The sequence below is a fragment of the Octopus bimaculoides genome, chromosome 8 (genome assembly GCF_001194135.2).
Source record: "Octopus bimaculoides isolate UCB-OBI-ISO-001 chromosome 8, ASM119413v2, whole genome shotgun sequence".
Classification (NCBI taxonomy): Eukaryota; Metazoa; Mollusca; class Cephalopoda; order Octopoda; family Octopodidae; genus Octopus; species Octopus bimaculoides.
In genome coordinates, this window is record NC_068988.1 from 74,138,991 (window position 1) to 74,155,898 (window position 16,908).

General features: G+C 37.0%; 1 protein-coding gene across 1 annotated transcript in view; it reads left to right on the top strand.

Moving 5' to 3' along the window:
* The first annotated feature begins 5,604 nt into the window (after positions 1 to 5,604).
* The window catches only part of LOC106875625 (26S proteasome non-ATPase regulatory subunit 10), a 19,390-nt gene continuing 8,086 nt past the window's right edge, over positions 5,605 to 16,908 (top strand). The window contains exons 1-3 of the mRNA XM_014923854.2: positions 5,605 to 5,715; positions 11,011 to 11,162; positions 13,049 to 13,205. Of these exons, the coding sequence (XP_014779340.2) occupies positions 5,632 to 5,715; positions 11,011 to 11,162; positions 13,049 to 13,205 (393 nt within the window). The 5' untranslated portion in view covers positions 5,605 to 5,631. The remainder of the gene's footprint in view (positions 5,716 to 11,010; positions 11,163 to 13,048; positions 13,206 to 16,908) is intronic.

The following is a 16,908-nucleotide window of genomic DNA, read 5'->3' on the forward strand; positions in this document are numbered from 1 at the left end:
CAAAGTGTTGAGTAAAATTATTTCGTTGCAGACCTCCTTTGGGTCTTTTTATTATCACTACGACACACATAGTCCCCAGTTGGTAACATTGATTTCAAGGCCCTCCTAGATGAGAGACTGGCATTCCACTTAATGTCTATGTTCCATGCTGGCATGGATTGGAGAGTTATTAATGTAGAAATATGGTATCGTAGCTACTAACAGTTGAGGGTTGGCGTAGTCTAGACAGCGTTTTTAGATTTCATTATTCTCTTTAACCCGGGCAAAACCGGGTATTTCTGCTAGTCTTATATATAATTAAAAAGCATTTCACATCATTCATGCCAGTGAAAGGAAAGCAAAATGACAAAGTGAGTGAGAGTGAGTAGGGGAAATGGGAAGTATGAAAACATAGAGTGAGTGAGTGGCATATCTACTTTCAGAGCAGCAGGTATTTTGATAAAAACAAAATTCCAAAATTTTGTTGTTTCCTAATAATAAATAAACAAAAAATTGAAAACAAAATACTCTAAGTGATAATGGAAGTTCAAACACATGTACACACACACACACACACACACACACACACACACACACACACACACACAGATGTATGTACACACATACACACATGCAAATGTACACACACAGAGACATACGAACATACATACAGACGTATGCACAGAAACACACATGCCCACACACAACGTAACTTCTGATGGTGGTAGAGAATAAAATTGTTATTGTAACGCACACACACACACTCACACACATACACATAGGAAATGTTGACAATTGACTAAATAATCATCAACAAAATATCACAATGTTGCCACATAAAGTTTCACTCACAGCAGTCAAAGATAATGAGTTCAATCCAATTCTTCAAGGAGGAAAACTCTTCCAGCAATGGCCAGTAGACTCATACTTACAAATGGAAGTAAACAACCTGAATTTTATAAGAAAGATTGAAGGTGGAACTTTACATTGGTTTAGCTGACCATTTAAATAATGTAGTGCAAAATGCTGGTATTCAGGCTGGGTGCACACTTATTCTTCCATCTTCATTTCAAGGATCCCCACGAGACATGCGAGAACACTATCATAATGCAATGGCTATAGTACATCAACATGGAACACCTGCCAAAAGAAGTTTTATAAAGAGGTTCTTCAAGAAACAACAGTAAATAATGATGGTTATCCATGCTACAGGTGATGCCAAGGAACAACAATACCGGTTGGTAACTGTGCAATTGATAATAGATATGTGGGTCCCTATAGTGAAGGTGCGTGGCTTAGTGGTTAGGGTATTTGGCTCACAATTGTAAGGCCATCGAGTTCAATTCCTGGCGACACATTGTCCTTGAGCAAGACACTTTATCTCACATTGCTCCAGTCCATTCAGCTGGCATAAATGAGTGGTACCTGTATTTTAAAGGGCCAGGTTTGTCAATCTCTCTGTCACACTGAATCTTCATGAGAACTACATTAAGGGTACACATGTCTGTGGAGTGCTCACTCAACAAGTGCTCAGCTACATACACATTAATTTCATGAGCAGGCTGTCCCATTGATCAGATCAACTGGAACCTCATCATTGTAACTGACAGAGTGCTAAGTTACCTATAACAAGTATCTATGTTGCCCATATAAATTTGGAAACATGTTCAACTATCAAGTCAGTGAAATACATATTCAAGTACCTATATAAAGAGTATGATACCATTAAACTTGATATAAATGAAAGGACAATGAACAGTGAAGTTGTACATGATGAAGTCAAATGCCATCTTGATGGGAAATATGTTAGTGCCCCTGAAGTGATGTGGCAGTTACTTGAAAACAAAATGCATGACAGATCTCAAGTTATACACTTTCCAGTGGATTTTCAATAGTAAGAACCTGTCTTTTCTAGAAAAGGCAACCAAGAAAAAGCATTGGAAAGAGCCACCCATTGTAGCATTCCTTTAACAGTGTGGTTTGTCAATATGTCAATATGAAAATGCAAGACATCATCATCATCATTGTTTAGCGTCTGTCACTTGTTATATATTGATATTCCTTACCATTTTGTATTTGATAAAAAGATGACTGTTTGAAAACCATGCAAAAGAGTGGGAGAGAAAATTATTTCAAGACTTTATTTTATAAATCCAAGAGAAGAAAGATTTCATCTGAGATTGTTATTACTACATGTTAAAGGAGCTTGCAATTTTGATGATCTTAAGACAGTTGATGGTGTAACAGTTATCACGAAGCTGCAAATTAAAGGAACTTGCTGCAGAATGATAATGAGTGGCGGAGATGCTTGACAGAAGCAGCTGTTGCTCAGATGCCTGCACAACTGAGGCAGTTATTTGCTCTAATCTGTATTTTTAATACTCCTAATGACCCTGCAGGATTGTACTATCAATTTGAAGACAGCATCATTGAAGACCAGAACAAATGCAAGAGAAGTTACTGTGCAGATAGCATCACAAGATATAGGCTCAATTCTCTTTATACACGGTTTACACTGCCAGGACTTACATCTACCTATTGTAAACATCCAGATCATTAGAGAGAATATTGAAAATGCCAATACAAAAACTACTGCGGCTGAAAGCCACACAGCAACACTGAATAAAAAGCTACGTGAAATATTTGAACATACTCTGACTGCTATTGAAACTGAGGATGCAGAGAACAAATTTTTCTTTTTGGATGGTCCTGGTGGCTCAGGAAGAACATACTTCTACAACACTTTGATCATTTACTTGATTTGCCATAACAAAACTGTCTTTTCTTATGCAACTACAGGAACAGCTGCAGATTTACTTATTGAAGGAAGAACAGTCCTGTTCTAATTTTTGAAAAATCATCCTCACACATAAGAATATCTTCTGAAAGTTCCACAGAAATAAAAGCTGCTGCTTTAATAATAATTGATGAAGTCGCAATGCTTTCCAACAATGCACTTCATGCAATTGATACCCTATTGAAGGAAATCATGCATTCAAATAGGTTATTTGATGGCAAAGTTTTTCTTTTGGATGGTTATTTTTGCCAGACTGCACCAGTTATACTAAGAGACTCAAATGCTGCAATTTCAGAGTCTTGCATAAAAATTTCAAACTTGTGAAGAACTGTTAGTAAACTAAGCCTTACAGAAAATGTACACACTGAAGAACAAGAAGATTTCTCCCGGTGGTTGTTGAAAATTGGTAATGGCACACTCTACAATGACTGTGGTTTGACTGAAAACACCATTGAGATACTGGAATACATGTTATCTTCAGAAGATATTGTAAGAGACATATTTGGAGAATCTCTTGACATTGCAAATGAAGATCATATGGAAGATCTTGCTTCAAAGATTATTTTTACACCAACAAATAAAGATGCCTTAAAAATAAATGAATCTATTCTTACATTACTTCCTGGACAATCAAAAGAATATTTCAGTGTAGTGACAATTTCTTTAGAAGATGCAGTTTCTGTTGTTAATGTTCCAGTTGAATTTTTGAATTCTCTAACTCCGTAGGGAATGCTGCCACACAGGCTGAAACTCAAGGTTGGCTGCATTGTCATGCTATTGCATAATCTAAATCCACTGAGAGGGTTTATTCAATGGCACCCATTTATTAGTAACGTCCATGCATGGTTTGTATATTCATGGCATGATACTAAGTGGTTAGTAAGAAAGAAGAGGAGGTGTTTATCCCTAGGATGAACCTCTCAGTATATGATACAAATATGCCTTTTGTAATGAACAGAAGACAATTTTCTGGAATACCTGCATTTGCTATGACCATCAACAAATCACAAGAACAATCATTTTGTCAAGTTGGTATTTATTTACCTTTTCTTGTGTTTAGTCATGAGCAGCTTTATGTTTCTTAAAGCAGGACAAAAAGCAAGGACAATCTTAAGATACTCATAAATAATGATGGAAAACAAGGAAATCTTTACGGAAATCACAGATTTACAATGAATATTGTAATAAAAGAACTTTTGGAATGGCATTAATTACATGTTAAGATATGTGTCCATATGTACAATATGCATATGTAAACATAAGTAGTCTCACTGTTTTTTTTTACTCTGTGTTTCATTAACTAGTGTGGAGTTACATGCATGTCTTTTGCTTTTTTCTAAATGAAAGTGTAAAATTTTTGTAAATACAGTATTATCATTTTGAATTAAATCATTCAATGAAACATTAGAATAAATTTTTTGTACAATATTTGCATATATATATATATATCATTGTGACTGATTATTTTTGGCTGACAGTTGGCACTGTCACATTTATGAATTTTTAAAAATATTTTTTTCTTCTAAATAAACAGTGCAAAGTCTTAAAACAAAAAATTTATCAATAATTTTTCTCATTGTTTTGATGTGCTATTTTCAATAATTAATATAAATGTTGGCATTTTTGATGACATGGGTATGCTAGTGTATTAATGTTGATTTTGTTCCATACTTGAAACACTGTTATCTTTATTTCTTCTTAATTATATTGCCTTATTTGTTATTCAGTTATCTTGCCCTTTTATTTTTTATATTTATCCTGTTTCATATTTGTCTATATTTGTTTTTACTCTTATTTTCTTATTTTCCTTATTTCATTTTTTTTCTGCTTTCTCTTTATTTTTTTTATATATATGTATCATTACTTTAATTTCTCCTTAACTTGTGAGTTTGTTCTAACCATTATTATTTGTCACTTCTGTAGCTATTTCTACTTTGTTTGAGCATGATTCCTTACTTGATAATATTTTCAACTTGATTTATATTTCAATATTGATATATAGAGTAAGGCAGTGAACTGACAGAATAGTTAGCATGCTGGTCCAAATGCTTCATGGAATTTCATCTGTCTTTACATTCTGAATTCAAATTCTGCTAAGGTAAACTTTGCTGTTCATCCTTTCAGAGTTGATAAAATAAGTATCAGTTGATTACTGGGATCAACATAATAGGCTTAATCCCTCTGTCAAAATTGCTGGCTTTGTGCCAAAGTTAGAAACCAATATTAGAATGTCTCCAATTACCTGAAATATGATCTACAAATCCATAGCTCAATACTGTCTCCATCTAGCTTAGGTATATATGATCCACAAATCTATAGCTCAGGAGTGTCCAGTATCTCCATCTAGCTGAAGTATGATCCACAGATCCTTAACTCAAGAGTCTCCACCTGGCTGAGGAATGATCCATAGATCTTTAGCTGAGGAGTGTACAGTGCCTTTACTTTGCTGTGGTATGATCCACAAATCCATAGGTCAAGATATACAATGTCTCTACCTAGTTGAGGTATGATCTACAGATCTACAACTCAAGATGTACAGTGACTCCACTTAGTTGATCAGGAGACTGCACATCCCAATATATAGGATTTTATTGTGACCAATCAGACTTGTAATAAGCAGAGTTATGTTGCTAAGCTAGAGACACAACACAATGACTATAGTTAAGCTTATTAATGTTTTAAACATTCTGTTATAAAAATAATACTTCAAAAAAACTGAAGTTTTCAATGTTTGTTATTTTATGTGAGATTTTAAAATCAACATCTGTATATTGTTGCTTACCTCATTAAATAACTTTCTTTAAAATTCTTTATTTTGTTTCTTTTTCATTCTAGCATATTTCACTCAACATAATATGGAGTTTGATCATTTTCTATGTAAAGTTATGCAAGGTGACATTACAGCTATTAAACAATGTATTGTAAGAAATCCTGATAGAGTAAGCTGCTCCTTTTTATTGTCATCTCAAATTTGACTGTTATTTTATCTTTATATTCAATTTAGAAGTATATGTATATATAATCAATATATGGAAATATATTTTATACTCAATATCAAATATTCTTAAGTCTCCATGGATATTTTTGTCCATGATATTTCATTTCATTTCCCACTCATCCCACTCTTCCTTCCTCTAATCATCATCATCCTCAGTAGTAGCATCAGCTGCAACAGCAGTTTAAGAAAGACAAAGGAAAGCTAGAGTTGATTGAATATAGGTTAGATAGAAAGCCACTATGATGTAAAGGAGTGATCTGATAAGAAATATTCAGTCCAAAAGTTAGTGTCAATAAGATGTGGATATGTTTATTAGGAGTTTCTCATGCCACATACAGTTGATGACATTGCCAATTGTCATTCATTGTGTGACTTTGAACCTGAAATCCTCTCTGGAGCTATACAGGTTGTATCTAGATAGAGGAAGGCACCCAAATTGATAAATAAGGGGGTTGTTTTTCTCATAGTGCAAAGTAGAATGACAGATGGGACACTTAGAGTATAGAGACACCAAGATTAAGGGATAGTGTTATAATTACAGGCCAACCTTTGATGATCTTGCATGTATTTAAATGATGGGTGATTTCCTTCAGGTGATGTAGTCAGTGTTGTTTAGCTGAAATATATAATTCCAAGACACTGCTGAATATATGTAAACTCCAACTGCTGACTGCTATCTTAAAATTTCTTATTTTCTCCACCAGAGATAATACATTACTATAGAATTTCATGAACTATGCCAGAGAATATAAAAAGAATCTATGCAAATATTCCTGAGGATTTTGATTGTTTATAGATCTATTCAGTAAATTATACACCATTTTATGGTCTGATCTCTACAGTAGGGTTAATTCAATGCTTTCTGTTATTTAGCTGCATCTCCTATCATCTGTTACTTAAAATTTTATCAGTACTCTCTTTCAATTCATTATTGATATCGTAGGTAACAGCATTATAGTAGAGATTGTACCTAAAACCAACAACTTATATTTAATAAGAAACAGATTTCTAAAATAGTGATGATATAGCTTTAGTTAAGCTATACACAAATAAATTAACAGAAACCCAGATTTATTCAGTTAAATACATGAGGGTGACAGCCGCCAGTCACTTCTACCTTGTAGAAGCCTACTTAACCAGAAGTCCACTTTGCTGCAGACCAGCTCCCTAGCTAGCCTGCAGCAAAGTTCCTGTCTACAGTTCATCTGTCATAAATCCTTGGGCAGTGCCCTACATACAGCTCCCCACCAGAACTGTTGACTGACATTGGAATTGGGAAAGTGTTTTAACTGCTCTGCTGTGCATGTGGTTACTCAACTCTTTGGTGACTGTTCCTTGCCAAGGGTTAATGTGATTTACCTGGGGTGGCCGCTGTTTGGTGGTTGAGCTACTTGGATGGTGCTGTCAATATTGAGATGGGCTGGTTACAACCTATTTATAGAAACTGTGTCTTATTGTCTGCCAATTAGGAGTTAGAATGATTTGTCTCCCGGACATATGACTTCGTATGAGCCATCATAGGGTGACTGGAGGGGATTTTGTCTCATGTCATTCGAATGAACATGAAGTTAGCCATGTGGAAGTCATTTGGTACAGATGATCTAGGTGTACCATGTGTTGACATGGGAATAAGACGCAACTGGCCCACACTGACTCTCAGTTGCATGAGGTACCTTTTGACATCCGGGTTTGACTTCGTGTTCAGAAGGAACTCTCCTGGCACTGTAAGAGGGGCACCATACACCATTTCCACAGAAGAAATGTTGAGATTTTCCTTTGTGGGGGTGGGTGCAGATTCCCAGCATCACCCATAGAAGATGATCAATCCAATTGGGCCCATTAAGTTTGGTTGTCAGGGATTCCTTCAGGCAGCGGTAAAATCACTCCACTAACTCGTTGGCCTGTGGAGTGCTTTGGGGTGCTGATGGCCCTTGGCTTGTTTATAGGAGATGCAGGTCTTGTTCCACTCTGCAATTTGCTTGGCTACACTATTCCAGTCTATCAAAAGAGTCACTAGGTGCTTCTTGTGTAGCCCTGCATTTTGGCTTGCAATAAGGATATCATCTAAGTATGCAAAGACAAAATCAAGACCCTGCACACAGTGTCCATCAGGCATTGGAAGGATTGTGCTGTATTTTTTAAGCCAAAGAGTGTATGTAGGAATTCATACAGCCTGAAAGGAGTGATCACAGCAGTTTTCAGTACATTGTTGTCTTGTACTGGTATTTGGTGGTAACTTCGGATAAGGTCAACCTTCAAGAAAACCGAGCACCTGGCTAGCTGGGCTGAGAAGTCCTATATGTGCAGAATGGGGTAGTGGTCAGGTGTCATGTCTGCATTGAGACAATGGTAATCTCTGCAGGGACACCAACCTCCATTGGGTTTTGTTGCCACATGCAGGAGTGATGACCAGGGACTGCTTGATCAGTGAATTATGCCCAATGCCTCCATATTGTCAAACTTGGCCTTTGTGATAGCAAGTTTCTCTGGTGATAGACAACATGTGTAGCTGTGCCCTGGAAGGCCAGTGGTGGAGATGTGGTGTGTCACTCTGTGGTGGGCTGTAGGTTTGGAGAATATCGAGGTAAAGAGATTGGAGTTACTCGCAAGGAAATTTGAGAATTTGTTCTCGGTCTGAGAGATGGTTGCTATGCATGTTCAGCTGTTGCCAGAGACCTGGAAGCATATGTGTTGTTGTTGATGAGTCATCTCCCCTGCAAATCAACCAGTAGCAAGTGTGCTCCAAGAAAGTCTGCCCTGATAATGGGCTGATGGGCATCAGTGATGGTGAATGCCCATGTGTAATTTTGTGAGCTGATGTTGAGAGAAAGGATGCAGTGACCATACGCCTCAATTGTGGAGCCATTGACAGCTGTTAAAGGTTGGCCCTGCTTTCCATAATGGAGGTCCCTTGCCAATGCTGGTATTATGCTGACTTCTGCTCCAGTATCGATTAGGAACCGACATCTGGAGCTTTGATCACAGACATGGAGCAGTTGATCGTGTCTGCCAGCCACAGGGCATTCAGTGGCAGCCGGCCCTGGAGTTTCCTGGGGTCGATGGGCAAAGGATCCTGACGATACATGGTTGTTGGTACTTCATAACCTTTTTCCCAAACTTTGTGTCATAGAAGCACAGGCCATCTTGCTTAACTCTACCATGTCTCAAGGCCAACCCTATGGCATTGACCATAATACCACTGGATAAAAAATGTTTGTCAGCTGCTTTTGCTAACTGCCATATTCCTTGATCTCGGTCTGAGTTATGAGGGCCTGGACCTGGAGTGGTAACTTGTGGAGGAATATTTCCCTAAACAAAAAGGAAGGTGACACACTAGAGGGAAACTAATGCCACCATCTTGTCCAATTCTTCATCCAGTATCTTGGCTGCCACTTCCCGGTCTCTCTGCTGGAATGTATTCACCAACCTGTCTTTTAATATAGTGTATTTGTGTGTTGCTGGGGTTTGGGTTAAAATGTCCAGCACCCTCGTTACCATGTCCTTATCTAATACCATTCCTATGGAAGATTATTTTGTTAGGTGTGTAGTTATTTTGCATATGTTAAATTGTACTCCCACCTGCCATAGCTCAGCCCTCTTCAGCCAGAATTGTGGTAGCTTCAGTGCTGCTGTGTGATCACTTACCATGTTTCTTTGATTTTCTGTTTACTTTGATATGTGAAGTAAAAGCTGTTGTTCTTCTGTGGGATCACTAGCTAGCCCGCAGCAAAGTTTTTGTCTACAGTTTGTCTGTCATAAATCCTTGGGTGGTACCCTACAATGAAATGATAAATTTATACCGAACCTCTGAGAACTTGCTAGGTTCGCTTCATTCCCATGAATCATTGTATCCACTTCAACCTCACTACCATTCCACAGCCATTCATCAATGTATGTTCAATTATACCCTTATCACCACTCTATGAATGAATGACCTATGAATGATTCAACGCCATCTCAATAACTTACTCCTGTTAGTCTATGCACAGTCAACAACCACCTCACTACTTCACCACACTTGTTAACATTTGTATGATCAAATACCACTACACTACCAGTCCACTCCCCTTAAGTTATGTATGGCCAACTACCACCTCACTACCACTCACATTATTCTGTGTATAGTTAATTATCCTCTCACTACCATCCCGCTCCCATTAATCTATGTATGGTCAAATAACACCACACTTCCACTCAATTCTTGTTAACTTATTTATGATCAACTATTTATTATACATAATGGAAGTCAGGTGGTTGTTGACCTTACACTAGGATCAAATGACTTACTCTTTACTCTTTTACTCTTTTACTTGTTTCAGTCATTTGACTGTGGCCATGCTGGAACACCACCTTTAGTCGACCAAATTGACCCCCAGGACTTATTCTTTGTAAGCCTAGTACTTATTCTATCGGTCTTTTTTGCCGAACCGCTAAGTTACGGGGATGTAAACACACCAGCATCGATTGTCAAGCGATGTTGGGGGGGACAAACACAGACACACAAACACATACACATGTATATATACATATACATATATACAACAGCCTTCTTTCAGTTTCCGTCTACCAAATCTACTCACAAGGCTTTGGTTGGCCTGAGGCTATAGCAGAAGACATTTGCCCAAAGTACCATGCAGTGAGACTGAACTCGGAACCATGTGGTTGGTAAGCAAGCTACTTACCACACAGCCACTCCTGCACCTATAACTTGTCCAGAAAAAGATAACAAATATGATAAGAAATATGTCAAAATATTTAAACCAAAATACATCAGCTGTTGGACATACATCTATAGATTTTCATGTAACAGCAGGAAATAGATACCTGTTTCCACTGTTAGCAGAAAATGTTGTTAATCCAATGGTGATGGTTAATTTCCTTTTTTTCTTCCTTGCTATATTTGACAATACACTGCTGTGTAACAAATTCTAGAGTGTAACAATTTAGAATGAGACATATCTAAATGTTACATCTTTCTCTCTCTCTCTCTCTTTTGTCTGTCTGTCTGTCTGTCTGTCTCTCTCTCTATCTCTTCTGTCTGTCTATCTATCTCTGTCTCTCTCTCTCTCTTTCTTCCTTCCTTCTTTCCCCTAACTCCCTCCCTCCTTCTCTCCATCCTTCCTTTCTTTCTCCCTCCCTCCTTCCCCCTCCCCTTCTTTCCTCTCTTTTTCCTTCCTTTCTTCTTTTCTTCTTTCTAAACACCATTATTTACTTTGTCCTCTTCTCTGTCCTTCAGATTAACAATCCCAACAATTGTGGCAACACCATACTTCATTTTGCAAGTGTTAAAGGCAACACCAACATTGTCCTAATGTTACTGAAAGCAGGAGCTAGCGTAACATCAACAGATCAAGACGGCAATACACCTTTACACTGGGCAGCACTAAAGTAAGATCACAACAATTTGTTTTTTAATTTTTTTATTATTCACACACACACAAACGTATACGTAAGAGAGTGTGTCTTTATACACACAAGCCACACTATGCGTGTATATGTCGGGGTATAAATGTATATGTACTACTATAGTAGCTGCCAAAATGACAGATTTTATTTGATAAACGTTAGAATGTGACAGAACCATAAAAACAGAAAAAATACAATATAGAAAAGGGAAATTATTTGTAAAGAGAGAGAGGGGGGAGGGAAAAAGGTATTGTTGAGCTGGTGATAGATTTAAGAGTGTGTGAAGGCGCATGGCTTAGTGGTTAGGGTATTCAGCTCATGATTGAAAGGTTGTGAGTTCAATTCTTGGCAGCGAATTGTGTCATTGAGCAAAACTCTTTATTTCATACAGTTCTATATTTAAGAGGTGAGGAATTATGCACATTATTTACATTATTTACATTTGACGGATATTTGTCTTCATCTTGTTTGTTGTAAATAATGTAAATAATGTACTTTATTTCATGTTGCTCCAGTCTACTCTGCTTGCAAAAATTAGTCGTATCTGGTATTCAAAGGGCCAGCCTTGTCACACTGTGTCACACTGAATCTCCCTGAGAACTACGTTAAGGGTATGCATGCTGTGGAGTGCTCAGCCACTTGCATATTAATTTCATGAGCAGGCTGTTCCATTGATTAAATCAACTGGAACCCCTGTCATTGTAACTCACGGAGTTCCAGATTTAAGTGTAATGAATACCAGAGAAGGGGAGGAACATAGCCATCAATGTGTTAGTGTAAGATCAATTAGGTGAGCTCTATGTCACTTTAATGCTGGGAATCTATTTGTCACTCTGTCTAATTATATCTATTTGTCTATATGTCTGACTGTTTCATTAAGTGTCTATCTGTCTCCATCTCATCAAATGTACACACACACACACACACACACACACACATGCACATATATATACATACACACACATAGAAGCATATACACACACACACACTAACATACATGTGTGTGTGTAGTATATATGAAAAGTGTAAAGATCCCCTTCAGTCATAAATGACCATAGGATTGTATCTAGTAAGTTTCTCTCTGAGGCACAAGTCCAGGCAAGGTTGTTTTGTGGAAGACCAACAGTTGGCCATACATACCAGTCTCTCCTCTGCATGCTATCGATGTTGTCCAAGGGAAAGGCAAAAGCTGATATAGCTGATACTGAAGCAATGTGAAATAAAGTGTCTTGCTCAAGAACATAAGGCACAGCCTGGTCCAGGAATCAAACTCACAATGTTACGGTTGTAAGCCCAACACTCTAATCACATAGCTAGATATGCTTGTATAGTCTTAAAACTCTGTCATTGCTAGCCTGCTTGCTTGCATGCATGCATGCTTGTCTGTAATTCAATACTGCCAAACTGTTGCATAATTGGAAAATACTCTCAAAGTAAGGTACTTCTGAAATGTGAATACAAACAGAATAAAACAAGTTTCTCATAAATCAGACCACTAATTCCCGAGATATGTGGTTTTTTGGGGTTTGTTTCCACAAATTTAAGCAGTGAAACCTGGAGTTATTGCCCTTTACTGTGAACGCCTTTATAAATAGCCAAACTGGCACATAATGGGAAAATACTCTGAAAGTAAGGTACCATTGAAATGTGAATATAAACAGAATAAAACAAGTTTTGCATAAATCAAACCATTGGTTCTCGAGATTCGTGGTTTCTTCAGGCACCTTGAACTATTAGTGACCCAACGGGTCATGGATAGTCTAATATATAATATATACAATTATATCATGACATACTTAATATATATAACCTGACTATTATTTCCTGTCTTTGTAATATCTTTATTTTTACCTTCCTCATTCTTTCAGTAACCAACATGAAGTGGTGGCATTGTTGCTGTGCCATGGAGCTGATACCAACATCCTCAATAGAAACGGGTGTAGTCCACTCCATGAAGCCATCCTTAAAAACAATATAAAGGTGGTGGAGAAAGTACTCAATACAACAGATGTACATAACGTTCAGGTTGGTGAATATATGTATCCAGTCTGTATCAGGGTAACTAATATATTGATCTTAGAGAATGTTGTTCAATATTATTATCATCATTGATTAAGTAATACAACACACATCCTGCACAGAGAACTTTATGATGGTCATGATGATGATGAGGATGATGGTGGTGGCGGTGGCAGTTGTGGTGGAGGTGCTGATGGTGGTAGTGGTGAGTTTGAGTGTGTGTGTGTGTGAATACTTACATTCTGCCCTTCACATGATAAAACACTGAACTATGGCCAATGAACACATCTTCAAATAATTCTATGCTTTTAAAGACAAGCAGAACATAATCTCTCTTACTTGAAAAACAGTTAAGGGGTTTGTTGTATCCTCCACCTCCAAATGTTGTGGTACCACCATGATATTGTGACAGATGGTCTAGATACACTGTACCAGTGTAGTAACAGTAAACAAGATAACGATGCAGCCGTAATAACAACATAACGATCCAACAATCTCTTCATGAACCAACAATCAATATTCCAAACAAACTAACCAACGGACACCTACCTTCTGACTTCACTGTGAACTCTGCTCGAACTAACACACAAACTTCACTCTGAGCGCCACTGTTTATAATCACTCGGTCTAGTCTATTTCTCACAAGGGAGCATAGTAACTCTCATCACGACATCTCCCCCTTTGAGATTTCAACTTCCGGAAGAAGTGAAGTTGATTTTATTTTCTATTTTTCCAGCACCTCTCCTTCTCTTTCTTTTTCCTTTTAATTTGATATCTTTTTCATTTTGGCATTATTTCTAAATGTAGTCTGTTTCCTTTTTTTACTGTTGCTTCTACAAGGCTCAATCTCTTTCAGTGCTGGCACCTCAGACATGTCATAGTAGACTTCCATTGGTATTTTCTTTCGTTTTTCAACTTGTCTTGTCTGTCTTTAATTAGTTTAGCTGTCTCTTATGTTCCGAATGTTGTCCTTTAATTATATACATCATGTCTCCTAATCTTTTAGTTACAAAACCATCCTCCTAGCCTTCTTTACCAATTTTGTAATGTTTTGTTCCCTTTTCTGTATTTCCTTTAAAGATATTTTTCATTGCAATAATTTATCAAAGATCGATTTTATTTTTCACGTGAACATTAACTCTGCCAGAGACTTTCCTGAGCTGGTATTCAGATTGGGCATTACTCTATATACCCTCAAGAATTCCGTTAGTGCTTTGTCATTATCTACATCATTCCTTGCTTTTTTTAACACTCACTTGAAAGTATCAACAAATCTTTTTACCTGCTTGTTTGACCTCGGGTGGTTGGTCGGGGTAAAAATATGCTTTATCATATGTATTTTGCAGAAATGTTTTAAATTGTGTTCCATTATCTGATACCAATGTGTCTTGAACACTGTATCAGGCAAATAGTTCATACAGGAACTTTATTGTTGTCTTTGTGGTTGGTTTATTGTACCTGTGTACCTCTGGTCACAAATAACTCTGGCCATTTTGTACTGCTATCAACAACAATTAGATAGTGTGTGCCATTCATGGGTCCAGCATAGTCGATATGTACCCTGGACCATGGACTATCCATCTCAGGTCATGATTGGTATTTCGCCAGTGGTGCTTTGGCTGCTAGCACATGATTTTACACAATTTTCAATTTCCCGGTCCATTGTCAGCCAATATACATAGCTCCTTATTAAGGCTTTCATTCTTGACATTCCTGGGTGTCCACTGGAATTCCTGCAATACTACCACTCTTTGGTTGGTACTACCACTCTTTGCACATACATTAAAACATTGTCGCATAGTGAAAAATTATTCGAATTTGTATTTTTATTTTGCTTATTTTTTAACATTACTTTCATTCTTGTAATGTAATTATCCTCTGCAGATTTCATTTTTATATCATACACTGTCACCGGCAGTTTGTCAATAACATTACACATAATGTTTTTAATTAATTTTTTCTTCAATTCAACTGCTGAATTCTTTTCATTGGTGGGGCAGCCATTTAACTTTTTACTGTACCAGCTTATTGGGAAATCCCATAAATCAAATAACTCCAACCAGTCAGTACCAAACACTGCTTGCGTTCTTTACACCAAAAACTTTTGCCTTGCAAGTTTTTCCTTGAAATGTGACATTGTTCCACATTTTGCCTACAAAATGTAGTTTGTCACCCATCATGCCACATGCAGTTTTCATTGTTTTTCTTAACATAGGTTTCCCTATTTTTCTCCACGTGTCAATGTTAATGATTGAAATGTCACTACCAGTATCCAGTTGTGATTTAATATTTACTCCGTTTACTTTTATGTGTACAAATTTCCTTATTTGGGATTCAATTTTACTTTCTGCTGAGAGCCCTTTAGAACTTTTTGCATTTGACCTTCATACTTTTGTTCTGCAGTGTGAACACTGTGTCCCAATTTTTGACGACTATAACATTTTTGGTTTTTAAGAGGACAATCTGTTTTGAAATGTAAGTCTCCACATCTGTAACATGGATTAGGACCTAGCATTCTTCTTTGGTTATACTTGGTTAACATATCTGTATTTTTGTGAAATCCTTTTCTTGAATTTTTCTTACACTGTGTTTCAGGTTTACCATCCTTTGACACTCTTCTGCATCAGTCTGCAGGGTTAACTCTTGGTTCGTTTGTTCAAATTTTGAAAGAATTCTTGCCTGTATTTCTGTATCTTCATTTACAGTAAGACCTTGTACAAAAATGAGACACTTAAACATCTCAGGAGTAAGTTCTTTAAGTTTAAAACTATCACACATTCTATTGACAGTTCCTGCATATGTAATAAAGACTTTTTGGGCAATATGAAATTACAGTGTCACTCATGCTCAGATGGAGCTAATTTACATAATAATAACCTTACTTTTTCTTCGTCCAACCATGTTTTGCAATCTTCCTTAAAAATCTCCTTGTACCTTCTGTAGTTACACTGCAAAAGTTATACTCTCCTCTGGGTTATAACTGAATTCTTTTATGGAGTTCAATATGCCATCTGGCGAAAATGAACTTACCACATTTTTGGACTTCTTTGCATATAGCTCCAATAATTGTTGTTGTTGTAGTTGCTTCTGCAGCTCCTGTTGCTGTTCTTGTTGCTTTTGTGTCTATATTATAAAAGCTAGCTAGTATGTCTTCCACCATTTAACAAGTTGTATCATGACCAAATTGTTAAATAACCTATGTGAGCTTCACAACCCTCATCGCCAGATGTTGTATCCTCCATCTCCAAATGTCATGATACAATCACAATGTGCCAGTGTAGCAACAGTAAACAAGATAATGATCCAGCTGTAATAGCAATGTAATGATCCAACAATTTCTTCATGAACCAACAATCTCTTCATGAACCAACAATCAATATTCCAAACAAACCAACTGATATCTTCCAGCTTCACTGTGAACTCAACTTGAACTAACACAAACTTCACACTCTGACTGCTACTATTTATAATTGCTCGGTCCAGTCTATTTCTAGCAAGGGGATATCATGACTCTCATCACAACAGGGTTACAAGGGCATCCAGCTATAAAAACAATGCTTCAATAATATGCATTGATCTAATCCATGCTATCATAAAAAAATAGACATAAAACAAACAAGCAAATGAATGTACATGTATATATGTCTGCAAATTTGTACTTATTTATGTATTTTATGTATGTTTGTAAGCATGCATGCATCCATGTATA